The sequence below is a fragment of the Heptranchias perlo genome, chromosome 38 (assembly GCF_035084215.1).
Source record: "Heptranchias perlo isolate sHepPer1 chromosome 38, sHepPer1.hap1, whole genome shotgun sequence".
NCBI lineage: Eukaryota > Metazoa > Chordata > Chondrichthyes > Hexanchiformes > Hexanchidae > Heptranchias > Heptranchias perlo.
The window spans coordinates 17295221-17317182 of NC_090362.1; the positions used below are offsets into that span (position 1 = coordinate 17295221).

The 21962-nt window shown below is 43.0% G+C and overlaps 1 protein-coding gene across 2 annotated transcripts in view; it reads left to right on the forward strand.

Annotated features, from left to right (window-relative positions):
• The window catches only part of edc3 (enhancer of mRNA decapping 3 homolog (S. cerevisiae)), an 80722-nt gene extending 62742 nt beyond the window's left edge, over positions 1–17980 (forward strand). For both annotated transcript variants that reach the window (XM_067973565.1, XM_067973566.1), the window contains exons 5-7: positions 2636–2789; positions 6798–7015; positions 11864–17980. In XM_067973565.1, coding sequence (XP_067829666.1) covers positions 2636–2789; positions 6798–7015; positions 11864–12198 — 707 coding nt within the window. In that variant the 3' untranslated portion in view covers positions 12199–17980. The remainder of the gene's footprint in view (positions 1–2635; positions 2790–6797; positions 7016–11863) is intronic.
• Positions 17981–21962: the final 3982 nt, after the last annotated feature.

The following is a 21962-nucleotide window of genomic DNA, read 5'->3' on the forward strand; positions in this document are numbered from 1 at the left end:
TGTGAGGCAGTTAAGTCTGTAAGGCTTTCAGCAATGCATTCCAACAATGTGCTGCTTTTCTTTATTCCCTCTTTATTCTTTTTGGAATTTATTATTTCCTTTCGAGTCAATCCATGAAGCAATCGCTCTCCCCAGCCGACAGGCCGCAGCTGGAGACCTGCTTCTGTGCCAGCTGTTTAATGCCCTACAAGAATAGCCCTGTAATCTTTTCATTCTCCTGCTGTCTTTTTGGTGTAGCTCTTAGTTGCAGCTTGGCAGCTCCTCCTGGCTGCAGAGTAGTGGTCAGTTCACTGAGCGAGGACTGAAGACAGAAACCCACGTCCTGCCTATCTGCAGCACCATGCAGTCTCTATTTCTCCGATGTTTTGTTATTAGACACAAAACTTTTTTTTTCCTTCACCCCCTTTCACAAATGCACACCAGAGGCATTCCTCCTGGGCTCGATTTATGATATTGCGAGGTATATAAAAGGCTTCGGCAACATAGTTCTGTGAAAAGTTCGAGTTTTTTCTCAATATTTTCAGCTACATACTTGCACATTCTCATTGTGCTTGGTTTGTGCTACGTTTGGCTTCAATTTAAATTGCCAGGATTCCCTGGTGACTCACTCAGTTCTGCAATTATATAACCACCTTTTCTGCATTCCTAAAGAATATGCCTAGTTTTCATTGCAAGCAGCTGTTCCTGGAACAGCTATAGTTTCAGGTGATGCACTGCTGTTTGGAGTGTAGTGTTTTGTGTTCATCAGAGTCATTGAAAGAATTGCAATGACAATTATTATTCTGGCAAATCAGCTTAGATTTGCTGTCTTTGTATTGCTTCTGCAAAGTTTATCTTAAACTGGTTCTTAGTTATCTCCTTCAGATCAATCATAATTCTATGGCCAAGAACATGGATCATTAGATTGCACCTTCGTATTCAGCTACCAGGAGGTGCACAACTGCTTCTTGATGTACTTTTACTTTCTCCCATGGGGAAATGGTTGATCTGCATTGACCACCTCCCCAGACGACACATCTGAGTGGGAATTTGCTGTATCGGACATTGTAGATTTGAACACTCCTGCATAGAACAAGCATTGGCTGGCCGCCTTCCATAAACTGCATTTTGACCAGTCCATCAGTTTTAGGCTTGACCATGTCCAGTTAATTTTGTGTACCATGAAGTGGTCCAGCAGCCAACATAATACACTAGTTAGGGCCATTTCAATCTCTGCAACTCAACATAACAGCACGATGGCACGGTATCACTGGACTTACCAGACGTGAACACCCACATTATAAATTATTTACAAAATGCTCAACGGTTTCAGTGTTGACCAATCTCATCTTGAGGTGTAAGTGATACTTGCTTGAGACTGACGTGAAACATTTTCATATCTCGGTGCCTGGCCCAGATGTAACCCACTTGCAGTTTTTTTTTAATTATTCAGATTAGTGCAAGTAGAAGGTAGTGAGTGAAATTGGAAGACTGGTTAGCACATTTTTTTTTGAACTGATGGGCACAAGTATGAAGAGGCTTAGAGAGTGGTCAAGCTGGCACCGTGCATTGATTAAAGAAAGAAAAACTTGCATTTATACAGCGCCTTTCATGACCTCAGGACATCCCAAAGCGCTTTGCAGCCAATGAAGTACTTTTGAAGTGTAGTCACTGTTGTAATGTAAACATGGCAGCCAATTTGCGCACAGCAAGGTCCCACAAATAGCAATGTGATAAATGACCAGATAATCTGTTTTAGTGATGTTGTTGAGGGATAAATATTGGCCAGGACCGGGCAGAACTCCCCTGCTCTTGAAATAGTGCCACAGGATCTTTTACGTCAACCCGAGAGGGCAGACGGGGCCTTTTGTTATCCGAACAACACACCAAAGTTCTGGACCACAGATTAGCAGAATGGGGCTTCATGCCTGTGATGGAGTTTAGATGTTTTTCCACATGGGAGACAAAAAAATAATATAAATTATCCGGCATGCTGCTCCTTGGCCCATTGAAATTATGTTAATGGAGGCTTGGAATCCAGTTGCTTCAAATAAGGATTTGTGTGTGGAGAAAATAAATGAAATGTTTTGGAGGTTAATATTGAATCTGTCATGCAGTATTTGCTACATTTACCTCCATACTTCAATGCCCTAAAACTCCTTTTTAATCATTAAGGCTAGTATATCTGTGGTACAGTACAGAGAGAATTTTTAAAAATTGATTCTCAAGATGTGGGTGTTTCTGGCAAGGCTGGAATTTATTGTCCATCCCGAAATGCCACGATTGAGTGGCTTGCGAGTCCACTTCAGAGGGCAGTTGAGAGTCAAGCACGTTGGTGTGGGACTGGAGTCACGTATAGACCCAGACCAGGTAAGGACAGCAGATTTCCTTCCCTAAAGGATATTGGTGGCAGAGTTGGGTTTTTATGATAATCGACAGCTTCATGGTCACTTTTACTGATACCTGATTTTATTTCCAGATTTTTTAAAACTGGATTCAGATTCTCAAACTGCCATAGTGAGATTTGAACCTATGATCTCTGTACCTTCAGGACAGTTGGGGAGATGATTGGGGGGAGAAAGTTAAATGTCTTTTTAGTATAGCTCCTGAATGTTTTCTACATTTTACAATTACATTGACTTTGCTTGCTTTACAGATTCAGGATTGGTTGTCCCTAGTATTTCTTATGACTTGCACAAGAAGTTGTTGGCAGCAGCAGAAAGACATGGCCTGTCGTTGGAACGCAGACTGGAAATGACTGGAGTATGTGCCGGCCAAATGACGCTAACACTGCTTGGTGGGCCTAACAGGTACCTCTTGTGTTAGTGTTTGTCATTTTGTTCTTTTTAAAAAAAAAAAATTGGCACTGTTCCTTTTATAATCTGGTGAGTTCCTCTCAGAGAAATTTTTATGCTTGGGAAATGGAACATTTTTTCCACTGTTGATTTGGGTTTCCAGTGTCTGCATCAAACTTCCATTCTTGTGGCATGTCCACGTAACATGAACAATTTGTCAGTAGCGGATGGTCTTCTGCTGTAGGCCTGTGCCAAGCTGTTCCAGTACAGCTACAACACTGGCATCTACCTGACAATGTGGAAAATTGCCCAGGTGTGTCCTGTCAACAAAAAGCAGGACAAATCCAATCCGGCCAATTACCGCCCCATCAGTCTACTCTCAATCATCAGCAAAGTGATAGAAGGTGTCGTCGACAGTGCTATCAAGCGGCACTTACTCACCAATAACCTGCTCACTGATGCTCAGTTTGGGTTCCGCCAGGACCACTCGGCTCCAGACCTCATTACAGCCTTGGTCCAAACATGGGCAAAAGAGCTGAATTCCAGAGGTGAGGTGAGAGTGACTGCCCTTGACATCAAGGCAGCATTTGACCAAGTGTGGCACCAAGGAGCCCTAATAAAATTGAAGTCAATGGGAATCAGGGGTAAAACTCTCCAGTGGCTGGAGTCATACCGAGCACAAAGGAAGATGGTAGTGGTTGTTGGAGGCCAATCATCTCAGCCCCAGGGCATTGCTGCAAGATTTCCTCAGGGCAGTGTCCTAGGCCCAACCATCTTCAGCTGCTTCATCAATGACCTTCCCTCCATCATAAGGTCAGAAATGAGGATTTTCGCTGATGATTGCACAGTGTTCAGTTCCATTCACAACCCCTCAAATAATGAAGCAGTCCGAGCCCGCATGCAGCAAGACCTGGACAACATCCAGGCTTGGGCTGATAAGTGGCAAGTAACATTCGCGCCAGGCAATGACCATATCCAACAAGAGAGAGTCGAACCACCTCCCCATGACATTCAACGGCATTACCATCGCCGAATACCCCACCGTCAACATCCTGGGGGTCACCATTGATCAGAAACTTAACTGGACCAGCCATATAAATACTGTGGCTACAAGAGCAGGTCAGAGGCTGGGTATTCTGCGGCGAGTGACTCACCTCTTGACTCCCCAAAGCCTTTCCACCATCTACAAGGCACAAGTCAGGAGTGTGATGGAATACTCTCCACTTGCTTGGATGAGTGCAGCTCCAACAACACTCAAGAAGCTCGACACCATCCAGGACAAAGCAGCCCGCTTGATTGGCACCCCATCCACCACCCGAAACATTCACTCCCTTCACCACCGGCGCACTGTGGCTGCAGTGTGTGCCATCCACAGGATGCACTGCAGCAACTCGCCAAGGCTTCTTCGACAGCACCTCCCAAACCCACGACCTCTACCACCTAGAAGGACAAGGGCAGCAGGCACATGGGAACAACACCACCTGCACGTTCCCCTCCAAGTTGCACGCCATCCCGACTTGGAAATATATCGCCGTTCCTTCATCGTCGCTGGGTCAAAATCCTGGAAGTCCCTACCTAACAGCACTGTGGGAGAACCGTCACCACACGGACTGCAGCGGTTCAAGAAGGCGGCTCACCACCACCTTCTCAAGGGCAATTAGGGATGGGCAATAAGTGCCGGCCTCGCCAGCGACTCCCACATCCCATGAACGAATATTTTTTCAAAAATTACAAACGGGATTGAAATACTGTAGTGCACTTAAGCCACTGTGGTATCCAAAGCATTAGTCTTTTAAAAGAGGAGTTAGTGCAAAGTAATTTCTCCCATCTTCTCCATACCACGAGTTAACTTTTATTCAGTTATACTTTTTCCTTTCCACAGAAGCCTTCCTTTCGTATCCCATTTCTCCCCCTACCTCTCCCGCCCCAGCATCTAGTGACAATATGGGGCACTTTCATTTACGCAGATGGAAGTTAGTGCTTCAGGCTGGTGCCCAATCAGCAATAGTTTGTTCTAGTTTGAGTGCTGCTGTTTGTAACTTTTTCCTGTTTGTGTAACTGTGGTCTAGCATCCAGGCTGGCTTGAAGCACCAAACCTGTGTGTAGGCGAACGGAGTGGATTCAGGTGGCAGTGGAGGCCTGAAATGACTGGTCCTTCACGTCAGGGAAAGTACAGAAAAGTCACAGCCATGCATTCTGAACGAGAAGTGATACATTAACTTTGAGCTTCTGCATTTTGTGGGCATTCAAACATCATGATGCTTTAACGGATCTGAGAAGTTTACACTGTGGTTGCTACTGATGGTGTCAGACTCGCTCATCAGCACTAGCACGCCACCAAATGCAGTATAGAAACAGTCTCAGTTTAACCCTCATTGGGTCTGCCCCAAGCACAAATACTAGCAGGCTTATCTCACTCAAATAATGGCCGTACTACGGGGAGACAGCAGGCTGCACGAGAGCTGTATTTTGGGAGTCAGTTGCTCCAGTATGTCACTGAACCCAGTGCAAAAAGAGCCAAGTCTGAGCTGCATGCATTGATAGCGATGCTAAGCTTAATTCTGAATGTTAGTGATGCCATTTTTGTCTTTCATGCAGTCACACAGAGCATCAGCCAGCACCAGCAAATATTAATTTCTTCAGATTCCAATGTGATTTAATGTCTTTTGGAGCTAGAACTGAGGAAATGGTTTCATATGGTGCAGGAAATTTTAACGGGCAATTTCCTCCTTGGGTGTGGAACTCAAACAAATTAGAGTTCCAAGTTTTGAGAGTTGTTCCAGCCTGTTTGTGACTATCTTTTGGGGTTGGGAGATGAACCCCTTTTGAGCTCTGTCTTTTTGTTTTTCACTCTGTAGATTTGTACACAGTAGGCCCCTTATTCTGCTGATGGTTACATTCATTATTGGGATTACGCACATTCTTAAAACATTTCTCAAACTTTTAAAACATTTAAAATCTAAAGATACAATCTTTTATTAATCAGTGAAGTTGAAAATGGGCTCACAAAATTTTACATTCTTTTTAAAAAAAAACACAATAAAAAAAAAACTCTTGCCTGTTGTCATGGTTGATTTTCACAGGAAAAGCGATCAGATGCTGGAACCAAAAATCTCGGAATCCCATGTAATAAAAGTGGCATTTGACCTATTCAGCCAGCTCAAACCAGGGGCCCTGGTCATGACTGTGTGCGTGTGTGTGTTTGTGTAGCCATTTTTACCCCCTGCATTCTGAAGGAGCACCTTCCAGCAGGGATATGGATCTAGTGCTGCTGGCAACGCTCAGGAACCCTCCCCACGCATGAGCCTACATGGTACAGGGGAGAGTCCCAGCCGAGCCCGATCCTGAAATCCCCCAACATTCACACACTGTTTCCCACAGGGTTAACAATCAGGAGTGGGCACAATCGCTGATTTTTCTTCTCCCCACTGCAGAGATACTGTGGTCAATTGTTTTGTCGCCACTTAAAGCAGACTGGGGGATTGAACCCAAGGCTGCCTTGGTCTGTATAACTTGGTACTGAACTGTGGGGAGGAAACAATGTGCAGCCAACCTTATTAATACCATTTTTGACTTGAAAGCATTTAGTCAACATGCAGGCCTATTTAAAATAATCATCTAGTTACACTGATACAATACCCATTCTATTACATTGGCACCTAAACCCACAGAGTGTGGATTTTCAGCACTAAGCACTCTTCTGACGCTCAGTTGGGTTCACATATGACAGCTGGGCAGGGTCCTGGAGGGTTGCCAACTCTTGTGGACCCAGACTGCAGCATGAATTGCCACCTGCAAGAGAGAGGGGAAGTTGTGAAGAAAATGTAGCGGGGGTGGGTGGGCAGGGGGGTTAGCAGGGAGCCCAATCAATCATTTTGTTCCTAAAACGATTTGTTTTATTTCAGTTTTTCTGCGATGGCAGTCTGTCATACAATACTTTCATGTTGCAATATGATTGCAAGTGAGTCTGCAAGTGATTTTGCTTGCAGATTAAATCAGGATGTTATTTATTCTGTGCTCAAGGTTAAACCCCAAGAATGTTCACCAGCGCCCGACCGTTGCATTGCTATGTGGACCACATGTGAAGGGAGCTCAGGGAATCAGCTGCGGACGCCACCTTGCCAACCACGAGGTGCAGATCATCCTGTTCCTGCCCAACTTTGTGAAGATGCTGGAATGCATCACCACTGAGCTTCAACTTTTCAGCAAGACCGATGGCAAACAAGTGGCCAGTGTCAAAGGTGTGTGATTTCTAGAGGGATAGAATTGCAAAGCAGGGAAGTTGTTAAGCTTGTATAGAACCTTGATTAGACCATACTTGGAGTACTGTGAACAGTTCTGGTCTCCATATTATAAAAAGGATATAGAAGTGCTAGAGCAGGTGAAAAAATGATTTACAAAGATGATATCAGAACTGAGAGTTTATACCTATCAAGAAAAATTGAACAGGCTGGGGCTGTTTTCTCTAGAAAAGAGAAGACCGAGTGTTGACCTGATAGAGGTTTTTAACCTTATGAAAAGGTTTGATAGGGTAGACATAGAGAAGATGTTTCCACTTGTGGGAGAGACCAGAACTAGGGGCCATAAATATAAGATAGTCACTAATAAATCCAATAAGGAATTCAGGAGAAACTTCTTTACCCAGAGAGTGATGAGAATGTGGAACTCGCTGCCACAAGGAGTAGTTGAGGCGAATAGCATAGATTCATTTAAGGGGAAGCTAGATAAACACATGAGGGAGAAAGGAATAGAAGGATATGCTGATGGGGTTAGATGGAGGAGGCTGGTGTGGAGCATAAACACCGGCATGGATCAGTTGGGCCAAATGGGCTGTTTCTGTGGTGTACATTCTATGTAGTTGTCCAGCCTACTAGAATCTCACAACTTTGCCAGTGATCCTTTTTCAATTTCATATACTTAAACTGTTCGAAAAAAATGCATCGAGACTGTCGGTCCCAATACAACTGTCATCTCTGAATTAAAGTCTGTATTTATCGCTAGGTTTTCAGTTAAACATATCCGTTCCATGTGAAATGTTTTTTTGAAAAATAAATGGACTAAATTTTTCATTAAAGCACAATGGTAGTGCAATAATACATCCCCTGGAACTTTGGGAAACCACCCAGAAACACAATTAAAGATTTTGTCCTTTCAAATATGTGTTGTCTCTGGAGAGAGCATTTACAGATAACTTAACACCATCCTGAAATACTGGTGGGTACAGGCCTGTCATTACTGGTGGGAGTAAGTTGAGTTGATCAATCTCATACGTCATTGAAGTCTATTGCGATAGGTGCAATTTTTCCAGTAGCATATTGGTACCAATACATCAAATATTTCTAGTGACAGCAGGAGTAATCTCTGGAGCAGAGCCTGGTCGTAAAACCATTAATGTATTTAGTTCACTCCTTCAAAATTCGATAGATTCAAACATCAGCTGAGCGTCGCTGCTTTTATATTGAGCTTAGCGCACTGCTTGTGCCGTCAGTTTCTGATGTGTGGATTTCACCAAAGGGAACCTGGCGGGTTAGCGAAGGCTTTCCAGCCATTAGCCTTCAGGAATCCTCCAAATTTACTTGGGTGTTGGCACCAGCTGTGTAGAACCTGGGTGTCGGAAGCTTACTATGCTGGAACGACAGTACAGAAGTATAAAAGCAGCATAAAATCTTCCCATATCCCGACTTCTCCCTCTCTTCCTCCTCTCCCCTTTCAAATTATTCTTCCTTTTGTGGGCCATTTGCCAGACCAACCCTTCTGAGAGGAGAAGGTGGACTGGACTGCTTCCATACTTTGCAGTTGGCGTACGATATTCAGTGGTTCCTGTTTATTGTACCTGGCATCTTGTAAGAAAGCAAGTAAAGACAAATGTTCTGTGAGCCTAATTATTCTGCATTGTAGTTATCTTTATAAAGTCTGTACAAACCAACAGAAGGAATATTATGTCTTTAGTGGGTCCATTAATCAGTGTACTGTTGTTTAAACAATGGCAACGTTTATCTAGAAGATTATGTTGGCTGCTAAATATCTTAGTAAGTTATAATGGTCCAGCTTAGATTACACCGAAACTTCCAAGTAGTTTTGTTCAGACCAACCAAAACTGGTTTCAACGTTGCTTCTTTTTAACTTTTTTAAAAAAAGTAGTCACAACTTTGTACATGCTGATTAACTTTTTGAGGACTGTTAAACTGCTGTTTAATTCCATATAATTCTCTAGTTCCTTCCTACATTACAACAGTGACTACACTTCAAAACTACTTCATTGGCTGTAAAGTGCTTTGGGATGTCCTGAGGTCGTGAAAGGCGCTATAGAAATGCAAGTCTTTCTGTGTGTCTGTGTCTGTCTGTGTTACTATTCCAACTGACATTCCTTTTCCTCTCCCTTACCGCCCCCCTCTCCTGAAGACAGTGACTCTGACTGTAGAACACTTCTATGGGCATTGGCTGTCCTCCGCTACCTCACCCGAGGAGCTGCTCTTCATGTGTGAGCCCAGACCTGTGAGTGTGTGTGTGCTATCTTAGCCTGATCCACGCACTTTCCGGCAAAGGTCACTGAATACTGACCAAGAGCCAGGAATCCAATCTGATTTTCCTTTTTTCCCCCTTTCTAGTCTAGAGATGCTGTCCCTTTAAAGTCCTTTGTGCCATTTTAATCAGGTGATATCCCTTTCTCCTTTAAGACCTTATTCTAACTTGCACCATTAGTTCTTTTCCCCACATCGTAAACAGTTATGCATGGAGGAAAAAGTGCATTTCTGCAGTTCGTTTGAGTAATCTTGGAATTTCTTTTCAGAAGTTCTGTTAAGTTCCAGAAAGGGTTAACTTTTTGCTAATTTAAATTTTGGAAGTCATTAATAACGTCCTGTCCCTGGTTCGTTCAAGAATTGCACCTCCGGTTTAAGGTCATATAGGAAATTGCTCTCAAAAGAATGTAACAGGGGTGCAGTGGCCAAGTCATGTTCTAGCTCGGATTAAGGGAGAGGTGAATGTGTTGTTGGCTCTTGACGAACACAGCTTCTTTCAACTTCATTCCCAAAACTGCTCATGCCTGGGGCTCTTAAACTACAGTTCTTTCTCATACTAAAATCTCTAAAGCGTTGTAGCCTTCAATCAGTAGATGTTAATAAGAGACATTAATCCTGCCTTTGGCACAGTTTTTGCCCACCTGTTGCAGATGCTTACAGCTTGGCACCAATCGAGATTCCAATTCTGATTGACACCAGTATACCGCTGCAAGGAACGGATGCAGTTCTTATAAATGCAAAGAGAAATTGTCGATGAGGAACTCCATCGCAGGGATTTTATGACGTGTTCCTTCAATGTGTGTTCTGCCATTTCAAGTCTCTTGGTAGTCTGCAAGCTGTGTGTGAATGTCTACAATCTCCAGCTTTAGATTGGAGCCAACTGGGTTCCTGCCATGATCTTATCAAATGGCGGAGCAGGCTCGAGGGGCCAAATGGCCTACTCCTGCTCTTAATTCGTATGTTCGTATGCACCATAAGTAGGCAGTCCTCTTTGCAGAGGAGAAAGAAAAGGAAAGAATTTGCAGTTATATTCCGCCTTTTATGACCTCAGGATGTCCCAAAGAGCATCACAGCCAATTAAGTACTTGTCAAATGTCACTTTTGGAATATAGAGAAACCTGGCTGTCAGTTTGCGCATGGCAAGGTCCCTGAAATAGCAGCATGATAAATGACCAGATAATCTGTTTTCGTCATGTTGGTTGAGGGATAAATATTGGCCAGGACACCGGGAGAACTCCCTTGCTCTTCTTCGAAGAGTGCCATGGGATCTTTTATATCCACCTGAGAGAGCAGTTAGGGCCTCGGTTTAACGTCTCACCTGAAAGACGGTACCACTGACAGTGCAGCACTCCCTCAGTACTGCACTGAAATGTCAGCCTAGATTATTAAATGACTCTGCTATACTGTAATCTATATTACATATCTCCTGTACCATTGCCTTGATTATACAACTCTCTTGTACCATAACCTTTATTGCACACATCTCCTGTACCAAAACCTCTATGACACAACTCTTGTACAGCTGAGCCCGATACTGTCTTCCATGTCTGTGCGCATGCACTTTCCAGGATTGCAAAGGGTGGATGGGGGGGTGGGGGATTGTGGTTGAGGCAGTGAGTCAACTGTACCGCACCCTCCAAGGTGCCCCGGCTTAGACCAATTAACTCAGTACCACCACGAGACAGAACTTGGGAACTTTTCTAGTAAGCATGACTTTGGAGCTCTCCCGCGCTCGCTCGCTCAGTCTCGCTTGCGCGCTCAATATCCTGGAATGTCCGACCACGCACTATTATGGGAGTGCAATCACCACAAGAGCTGCAGCGGTTCAAGGAGAAGGCCCATCATGACCTGCTCAGAGCAACGAGGGATGAGCAATAAATGCGACTTTGCTAGTGTCATCCACATCCTGAGAACAATTAAGATGGGTTAGAGAAAATGTGCTCTGGTGAGGAAGTGTCAGTCAGGCCGTTCTTTGCATTGCTTCACATTGCTGGGAGAAAGCTTCAGGAGCTTCTGGGCCCTGCCTAACCTCTTCCACCATCAGTAACCTAGAAGGGAAGCCTGTCATATTTTCGAGATATCCCAACGCACTTCACAGCCAGCTAATTACTCAATCTGCCCACAGCACGATCCCTCTGTTTTGGTGGTGTGGTTGAGGGATGGTTATTGCCTAGAACACTGGGAGAGCCCTCCTGTTCTTTGAAAATGTGCCATGGGATCTTTTCTGTTCACCTGCAGGGCCTCGGTTTAATGTCTCATCTGAAAGATGGCACCTCCGACAATGCAGCACCCCCTCAGTCCTGCACAGAAGTGTCAATTTAGGCAAGTACTGGAGTGAGACTTGAACCGTACAACCTTATGACTCTGCTGATGAGCCAGTTTTATCTCAGCCTTTCATCCAGCACCAGCAGAGTGACTGGGATTTCCCAGTCCCCAATTTGTACCGAATACCGTGTAGCATTGATAAAGCAATTTAAAAGACGTTATACTGAGCACAAGCAGGTGGTATTCTTTAGTGCGATTATCTCCCATGTGAATAATGTTTCTTTTTTTTTTACAAATTTCCAGACTTGCCAGACACTCCTGTTGACTTGGTGATTAATTGCCTAGACTGTCACGAGAACCCTTTCCTTCGCGAGCAACCGTGGTACAGAGCAGCTGTCGAATGGGCCAACCAGAATCGAGCTCCGGTGCTGAGCATTGACCCGCCTATGGGTGAATTGGAGCATGTTATTGATGCCAAGTGGTCTTTAGCTCTCGGCCTGCCTTTACCACTGGGCGAAAGTGCTGGGCGTGTGTATCTCTGTGATATTGGAATACCAAAGAAGGTTTTCCAGGAAGTGGGAATTTCCTATCACTCGCCTTTTGGTTGCAAATTTGTCATACCGTTACACTCTGCATAATCATGGTTTAACGCACCAGAGGAGAAACGTACGGGCCGTAAAACATTTTGGCAGCCGGTTGATAGAAGGGTACGGCAAAGAGTTAGAAGCCTTAATGTACAATTAACTTGGACAAATAATCTTATTGTGACAGAAAAGTTGTTTCTGAAGCAAGGAAAGCACTGAAAGTGTCCTGTTATGACTGATGCCATACCACGTTTCAATAAGGGACGACTGTACCAAAGGTTACTACTGGTTTGCAGTTAGGCCTTGTTCCCATACATATTACTGTGCCTTTATTGAGAAGGCTATGCACGGTACTGTTCGTTACATTTGCAAGATTTTGGCAGGGTTGAAATGGGCACCACCCCACTGGCGAGTTTGCCCATGTCGAATATTACTTTCATGGGGAAACTGCTGTCTTAAGCACGAGCGAGTTAAAAGTAGGAAGAAATGCAGACCCAAAAGTAAAGGTCACATTTGCAGTTTCTTTTAGATTGTGTGCACCATTTAGAAGTAATCACCAGTGGAATTTTTTTGTCACTAGCAAACGGAGCTAATGGCTTAACACAGTGGTTTCAAACCCTGTGTTGTTATGCAGCTGATATGTGAATTTGTGGTGAAACACCAGCTTTTGTACTGCATAGAATATCTCAATGCCTGTAGTATTTGCAGTCTTCGATATGCACTAATAGCACCCCCTTGTGTAGCAGAGGTTTGTGGAGATGCAGTGTTGGGTGGATAAAAGATCATCTGCTTGTTTCTGTTTTCTCCAGCTTAAAACTGGATGAGTGATGTTCAGTGGAGATTGCTACAGTTTCAGTAGTTCCCAGCCATAGATTCCCAATGCAGGAGGAGCCCTGATAGCGTCAGCTCCATTTCTGCCATTGATAGGAATTTGATTCTATCAGATACAAAACTGTTTTGAACTTAATGAACTGCAGTATCTAAGATTGATCTGAACGAGGGTTCAGCCTTGTTAGCATTGATTTTTAGATGGGTCCACTGTACTGCATGTTTCTGTACGCCTTATATTGTCAATTTAATGGACCTACTATTTGGCGCGGAGGGGTAAGGAGGGCTTAAGTTTTGTTTGCTAAGCCTGTTGTTTAAATCAATCGCATGTATCCACACAATAATAACTGGGGGAAAAATTAGTTGAGTAGACTTTTTTTTTTACTTAACGAATCTGGTATTTTCAGCACCTGGGTTTTGTTTTCATGGCCAAACAAAGCCTAAAACCTTAAACGTAAATGTAGCTGATGGAACGAAGTGAGACATGTTGGACTGGAAAAGAGAAAGTTAAGATTGTGTTGAAAGTCAAGCTGAACTGCAAAATGTAGAAGAACCTAGAATGGAGCTCCAAAACCTTTTTACTTGTATATACAAAGCTGGAGCCAGCAGAATGAACACCTCTCCATTGCACCACTAATCTATTGAAGTATTCCTAATAACTTTTCCTTTTTTCCTTTGCATGGCCAGATTAGCATAGAAAATGTTTTGTGGTGATATAGATGAGCATTTTAAATAGGTTCACTAAAACCAGATGGGATTTCTTTTTCCACTAAAGCTCTTTTCACAAATGCCCAAAGTTGTGCCACAAATATCCATAACCTCGTACCCCTTGTGTTCTGTCTTTGCGGCCTTAACTGTATTGTGTGTTCCTTGTTTTACTACGACGTTAACAGAAAAAGTAGCTGTTGTAGACTGGCTACCTTTTGGCTCTTCATTGCCACAAGAATCAATCGTCAAAAACGCACGACGTTTCAATTTCACGGCACGGTTTGTATTTTTGAGTGTGGATAAATTCTTTGTTTATCTCTCTCCCCCTCGGCCCCCAATACTTCATTCCCCTCCTCATTTATGTTTTTTTGGACAATCTTACCTGATCACTGGAAAATATGGGCATTGGAGCAAGAACGGTAATTCCAGAGAAATTGCAGTTTCTAAATGTTTACGGACAAACACTGAACACCTGTCGGAGCTCAGAAATGCAATCTCTTGAACGAAGCAGGGCCATCCGTGGCTTAATTTCTTTTGCGGAGACATAAATGCGGTCTCGGCTTTAACGTTGACCATGTTCTGCTAATGAGAGGTACCCACGTTCTTCTCAGCAGGGAAAAAGGAAAAGTGAGGGTATTTCTCTGAAGATGCTGCCCCCATGGTCTTCCCTCTGATCTTGCAATATTCTTCACGCTCAATAAAAGCTGATGACAACACGGCATGTGGCGATATTTCAAGAGAGTGTGGACGATGCTTTGATTTTTAAAAAAAATTTTTTTTTACGACTGTTCAAAGTTCTACTAAGGTCTCTTGAAACTGCCTCCTGTAAGATGCCTTATTTCAATATTTGCCCAAATCTCTGATAGAACAAAGGGGATAATTATTCTTTAGCAGCTTGGAAGAACATGGTTGCCTACATAATGTGATGATGTTTGGAACCAGTTTAAATGTTTGATGAATTGCGAGCGATGATTACAGCTTCCTGCATGCTTCCCTCTGCTTTGAGCAACCACGGTCAGAAAGACTTGGGGGGAGTTCAGCAGCCAGCAACAGTCTTTAAATCGGGCCATCGCCAAGAATTAGGAGTTAACTTTAACACTAATTTGATTTCCAAGCTCTTTTGGGGGTGTTTTTGGAGATGGGGTGTTTTTTAGGTAGTGAATGGCCTCCTCTGAGGGAGAGGGGGGGTACTAAGCCTGACAACACGAGAGACGAATTTACATTACACCCTTGATGTGATAAGTTTGCTGAAGCACCCTGGTTTTGTGACTGATGATTCAGCTCCCTTTTCCTTCCCGTTTAAATCCAGTGCAACAGCCCATTTCTCAGAACCACAAATTCTTTGTGACTCTCTACAATATTTGGGCTAAATGGTTAACATTTTCCTGCTGTTGAGACCTCATACTTAAGCCTTGAGTACAACAGTAGAGTTTACTATCAGGTATTTATGTAGTCATATTGCGACTTAGCGACTGTGTTTAAAAGGACAAAACATTTGTGTATATTTTTCATTGACAAAAGAATGTAGGGAAACAAAAGTTGCTTCTACAGATGTAAGAAGTGTACTTTTGACGAAAGTGTGCGATTTTGATACTTAAAAACTGGAGACAGATGCTGTGAAAGACTATGCATGAAGGTGGGCTTTACATATCGTATCAGCATTCTTTTAGAAGAAAGTCTGAAACGGACTGCTTCTACATTACCAGATGTGTACTTTCAATGCAACAAATCCGTAGTATTTTAGGAAAGCTACTTTTGTGTGCGAGTGTTGTACGACTCAAGCTTTGGGCAGCAGCTGCCTTTACCAAACCTGCCCCATTTTTAAACCAAACAGTGCTTTTTTTTTATATATGAACAGTTTAATTTTCGTTAGACAGATGCCTATAGCCTACAAAAAAGGACTGTACACCAAGACGATCACTATAACCAAGCTGGAGTAGTGATGGAGTGCCAACCTCCGTTCAAAATGCAAGCCAGACTTGTGTCACGTTATTTAAAAAAAAATACTGTAATAACACCAAGCCCTCGATGCCCTTAGTTCATTGTTCACAGCAGATGAGCGGAATCCAAACATCCTGGTGCTTTTGTTCCAGCCACAGAGAAAACATGGGCCATTCTCCAAAGTATACCACCCCATACTTTAGTGAGCACTCTGGTCTGCTGCCACAGCTCTGCATTTCCTTTCTTTCCCTGCCCCTGAAGACCATAATAGCCCCGTGCGTGGAGTATGTCGTACGTTTGGCTCGGGATTCAAGCTGAGCTGTTGTTGGGCAGGGGTTTAAAAAGTCCCCATGGTGGAGATTCTTTCATAAAGGAAGAAATGACGCAGGCCTTGATTACTCTTCGTTCATTTAAAAAAAATAATAAATTCCATCAAGTTTGGCAGATCTAGGAATCCTCAACCTTTCAGGTCATTTTATGTGATGGCAGCACTGATTTGAGGAGCCAGAACGTTTTGAAGAAGGAAAGTCCTATTTTAGTTCTATAAAATGAAGCAAATGGCTATTTTTAGTCATGTGTATTTCAACGTTGAAAGGAGATGTCAGACAACTTGAATATCCAGAGTACTCCAATATGTAGTTCTGGCATAACTTTACTTTTGCACAGAAAAACAATGTCAAATTCATTCCCACTTACTATTCCAGAAAGAATGTTGGCAGCCTCTTGTCACCGAATGTTGCACTGCTGACTTAAAATGCACCGGAAGATCCATTGTTGTGAGCTTCCTTATGTGGCTATGTTATCCAGCATTACAGGCTATCACATCTCCAGTGGTGGCTTAGTGAGCAGATGCACCACAAGGAGTGGTACTGGGCCACACCGACTGACCTGTTCCAGGTTGACCTTCCATTGTGTGCTCAGGATAGTTGGGGTGTCTTTATTGCCATCAGCATTCCCGGGTTAGAGAGGAGGGGAAGGAAAAAATGAGTCAATCTTCCCACTCCTGACCGATATCCAGTTACCCTCCAGTGCAAAGTACTTGCGTGTGGGACAGTGGGTTGAGGACAGGTTCGGACTCAACCGCGCAGCTGGAAAAACCTGCCGACACTCATTGTCCAGGCTCACTCGTGAAGAATGACCACCTGGGTGAAGGACCGGGAGAGCTGCAGAAACCGTACACCAGGAGTCGGAGAAGGGAAGAGAACACTGGGGAAGAAAACTTATTGCTTAAACGCAAGTAAAGGTGTCTTTGTGTTGGTGACTATCTTGCCCTCTTCTGAACATGACAGCTTTACAAGCACATACAATTGCAATCCTTAACAAGCCAGTCAACCTAATTTCGTGTGAAAGGCTGCTAGCCATCTCTTCATGGCAGCCAGTAGTTGCCCAGAATAAGTGAAACATCCTCTTTTTTTTAAAAAACTTTTCACTGTGTGAATGAAATGATCAAAATTAGTGCTCGGAAATGGTAGAAATATTGAACATATAGTCAGGTCACTGTTTGGGGCCCAGCGTTTCCTCACAAGGCCTAGTTTGGAGTAGTTAATTGATCACTACAGCTTATGAAACTGGATTCTTACAGTATTTCAACATTATTGCATATTTTTACTTTGTTGTGTCATTATGTTTACATATTTTACAACAGGCACATTCTGCTCCATGAATAACTTATTTTTCGAGACAGGATGCCCAACTCTTCCCCATACAATCGCACATGTGCTCAGTGGAAGTACTCCATTAGCCAAGCTTTGGGAGTTTGTTGTGTTATAGCAGTGTTAAATATTGTACTGTGATGCAGGTGCAAGTGGTCACTAGTGCTGCTTTCCACCCCTCGCTCCTTTGTATTGCCTTTGCTATAAGCTGGTGGCTCTTGTTGAAGTTTATTAGAAGTTGATTTTTAACAGAATATTTACCTAATAAACTGGTACACTGATGTGATCTTTTGAATTAATGTAGATAGTAAAAAAAAAAGTAAAAGCGATCACTCACTTTTGTTAGCTGGTTTACAGTATTGAAGCTGAGTTACTTGCTGACTCAAACAGCATCTCCTATCTGTACTTCTTGCTACACGGTTTCCAACTTACTTGAAGGCTGGACATTTAGCACTAGAAGCAGAGTCGATGCGTGTTACTCATGTGCTGTACCAGTCTATTGTAGTTATAAGGATATTTTTTGAGTAATTGTGACCAAGACACTATGTGGATGTGTTTTGCTTTGGTGTCGACTATCGTTTACAAAATGTAAATCTGTTGTCTTGAAAGATTTTCAATCCAAATACTGTCCTGTGTTCTGGAAGGCATATGACTTCTCACTGATGCAACTAAAGAAAGCACTAAATAAAGACAAGAGTTTCAGTTGACTGTGTGCAGATCGGTGTAATTGTAGGACTTTTTAAAGTAAAACAAACAGCATGTTGGCGTTTGAAAAGGAACACACGAAAAAGGAAGGCAGGGAGAGGCTATAGATAGGAACAGAGGAACAGGAGTAGGCCATTCAGCCCCTCGTGCCTGCTCCGCCATTTGATAAGATCATGGCTGATCTGTGATCTAACTCCATATACCCGCCTTTGGCCCTATGCTGGTCTGTCAAACCTGTCCCAGCATAGCGCACCATAGTGCGGTACCCACCACCGCCTCCATCATCTCTGCCCCCATTCTGGTCTCCATCCTTACAAAAGTGTTTGAGATCCACGTGACTCCTCCGAAAGACAGCATAGCTGAGCTTGGGAACTTACCACACGGGGAAACAGAGAGCCTGAACTCTCATCCTCACCACTCTGTTAGACTTGTGCTGTACTGGATCACTGCACTTTAGTGTCTAGAACAGTGACAATTCCGGTGTGGTAGAGCAGTCATTGTAATCCTGTGAACAAGTGGCATCGCATCTTGGAAACTACTGCTGTTGTATAATTACAATTGGTGCCAATAATGTACGGCATAAATATACCTGTATCTTAGTGGTCTTCAAACTTTTCTCTGTGTGGAAACCCCTGCAAATATTGACAGACTCCAAAGGTCACCTCTGTCTTTATAATTTTCCTTTAGTTAACAAAGTTATGACACTGCAGTTTTCTTCAGTATAAGAAATAGGAACAGGAGTAGGCCATTCAATCAGATCATGGCTGATCTTTGACCTTAACTCCACTTTCCCGCCCAATCCCCATATCCCTTGATTCCCTTAGAGACCAGAAATAATGTACTAATTAAGCCTGCAAATACTGAAAATTTCTTAAGTTTGGTGACAAATGGACCGAAATCTGATTTCCTTGGGGACTCCAGTTTGAAAACCCGTGCTGCGTTTCCGTAGAATTGAAAATTTTTTCCAAGCCAAGGGTCTTTGTTAAACGAGGGGCAATCCTATTGGAAAGACTTGTTTACACTGCAGCCAACTAGTAAACCTACAGCACTGAAATACTTACAGCATGTACTTATTTTTCCATGTTAACTCAAAAAGTTGGAGATTGTTGCTCATGCAGTTTAAGAATGCAAAAATAGATATAACACATCAAATTAAAAATGATTGCTTATTCACACTAAACTAGAATCATAGAATGGCTACGGCACAGAAGGAGGCCATTCGGCCCATTGAGCCCGTGCCGTAACCCTAACCATTTTTCTTTTCAGCAGCTATTTTACAGGCAGGTCGAGCAACCACACAACAAATCCTGAAAATTTCTATCCTTAGTGTAATGCAATTTGCTGCTGAAGTACTGCAGTTTAACAAGCATTTTTGGAGGCTTGAAAGTGCTAGTCTCTGAGCAGATGTGGAACGATAAATCTCTTGCCCGATTCCTAGGCTATCAGGAAAAGTGGACGAGATCCAGGTTCACAAAGCTAAGTCTTTAAAACTCCTGCACTTGATATTGACGACAGATTGTATTTGAAATTCAAAGTAGTTTGCTTCATTATTTCAGTAATGAGCAGTTTTAGAAAGTACTTACAAAATACCACAACCTACGCAGAACATGACTGTACCTATTTGTGGTTTAATATTTTGATGACCTTGGTGTAAATAATGAGATTCAAGAACCAGAAAGGTATGGAAACAGACAACTTGTATAATGCACAGATCAGAAATTTCTCAGCTCCCCTCTGGGCCTTGTGCCAATTATATTAAATCTGTGTCCTCTGGTTACTGACCCTCCTGCCGGTGGAAACAGTTTACCCTTATTGACTCTTATCAAAACATTTCATAATTTTGAACACCTCTATTATATCTTCTCTTAACCTTCTCTGCTCGAAGGAGAACAATCCCATCTTCTCAAGCCTCTCCCTGTAACTGAAGTCTCTCATCCCTGGTATCATTCTGGTAAATCTCTGCACCCTCTCCAAGGCATTGACATCCTTCCTAAAGTGTGGTGCCCAGAATTGGACGCAATACTCCAGTGAGCCTAACCAGTGATTTATAAAGGTTTAGCATAACTTTCTTGTGTTTGAACTCTTATGACTCTGTTTATGAAGCCAAGGATCCCATTTGATTTTTTTTAACAGCTTTGTCAACTTGTAATGCCACCTTCAAAGATTTATGTATGTGAGCTCCCAGGTCTTTCTGTTCCTTCACACCCTTTAAAATTGTGCCATTTATTTTATATTGCCTCTTCTCATTCTTACAAAATGCATCACTTCACACTTCTCTGCATTCAATTTCATCTGCCCTGTGTCTGCCCATTTCACCAATCTGTCTATGTCCTCCTGAAGTCTGCTACTATCCTCAATGTTTACTATATTTCCAAATTTTGTGTCATTTTGTGCCCTATGGACTTTGAAATTGTGCCCCCTATGGACTAAGGAATTAGGTATTCTTTGGTGCCACTATACTAATTGTTCTGGCTGAAGAATTGGAACACACTCTATACCACAACCCATAATTTTTTTTTTAATAAACTTTTTCCTGGGATGTGGGCAATGCTGGTAAGGCTGCATTTATTCCCCTCACTAGTTGCTTTGTAATGAAAACTGATTAATAGTAGGAGCTGAATGTTGATTGAAAATCACTTCTCATCAAGCTGAGAAAATGCCAACATTTACGACTGCTCAACATTTTGGACTGAGCTTAATCTTCAAGTATTAAGCTGGGAAGGACGACGTGTTCTGCTAACTGGCATCTATAAAGGTTACTTCTAGGAAGGTAGGAACAGGAGGAGGCCATTCAGCCCCTCGAGCTTGTTCTGCCATTCAATTAGATCATGGCACACCTGTATCTTAACTCCATCTACCCGCCTTGGTTCCATAACATTAATACCCGTGCCTAACCAAAATCTATCAATCTCAGTTTTGAAATTTTCAATTGACCCCCAGCCCCAACAGCTTTTTGGGGAAGAGAGTACCAGATTTCCGCTACCCTTTGTGTGAAGAAGTGCTTCCTGACATCACCCCTGAACATCCTAGCTCTAATTTTAAGGTTATGCCCCCTTGTTCTGGACTCCCCCCACCAGAGGAAATAGTTTATATCTACCCTATCAATTCCTTTAATCATCTTAAACACCTCAATCAGATCACCCATTAATCTTCTATTTTGGACAGTTACATGGGTAAGATGGGTATAGAGGGATATGAGCCAAGTGCAGGCAATTGGGACTAGCTTAGTGGTATAAACTGGGCGACATGGACATGTTGGGCCAAAGGGCCTGTTTCCATGTTGTAAACTTCTATGATTCTATAGGCAAGGGAATACAAGCCTAGTCTATGCATCCTGTCCTCATACCAGCCCCGTTATCATTCTGTTGAATCTGCGCTGCATTCCCTCCAAGGCCAATATATTCTTCCTGAGGTGCAGGGCCCAGAACTGAACGCAGTATGGGGGAGTCTAACCAGAGCTTGACGTAACTAGTATGACTTCCACCCCTTTGTATTCCAGACCCTATTCTAGAATATTACTGTTATAGTGCACAGTTAGAAACACAACTCCAAATATTATTATTGACTTTATTTTGAAAAGAGGGGAGAATTAGATAGGTATTCCGCCTGGGATGAGCAAGCCATTTTGAGACAATGGGCTGGGTACGGGATTGATTCAAGTGAGCTATACACAAGTCCACCAGCAGATGGCAGTTGGCCTGTTCTGACTGCACATACAGTCACTGTTACTGGCACTGCCACTCCTCACAGCTATTCAACACTAAGCAAAAACAGCTCGTGATGGACGGCCGATTGTAATCTGGTTGTGATCTTTATTTTGATGCATGATTCTCTCGCCAGGGCTCAGATTGAAATAGAAGTATTCCCTTGCAAGTCGTTTAATCAGATGAGCAATGACCCTTTTGCTGGACTTTTTAATAAAACAGTCCTTTCAGAGTTGTGAACCGAGCTTGCAGTCAGTGAGTTTGCCCATAATCACATGAT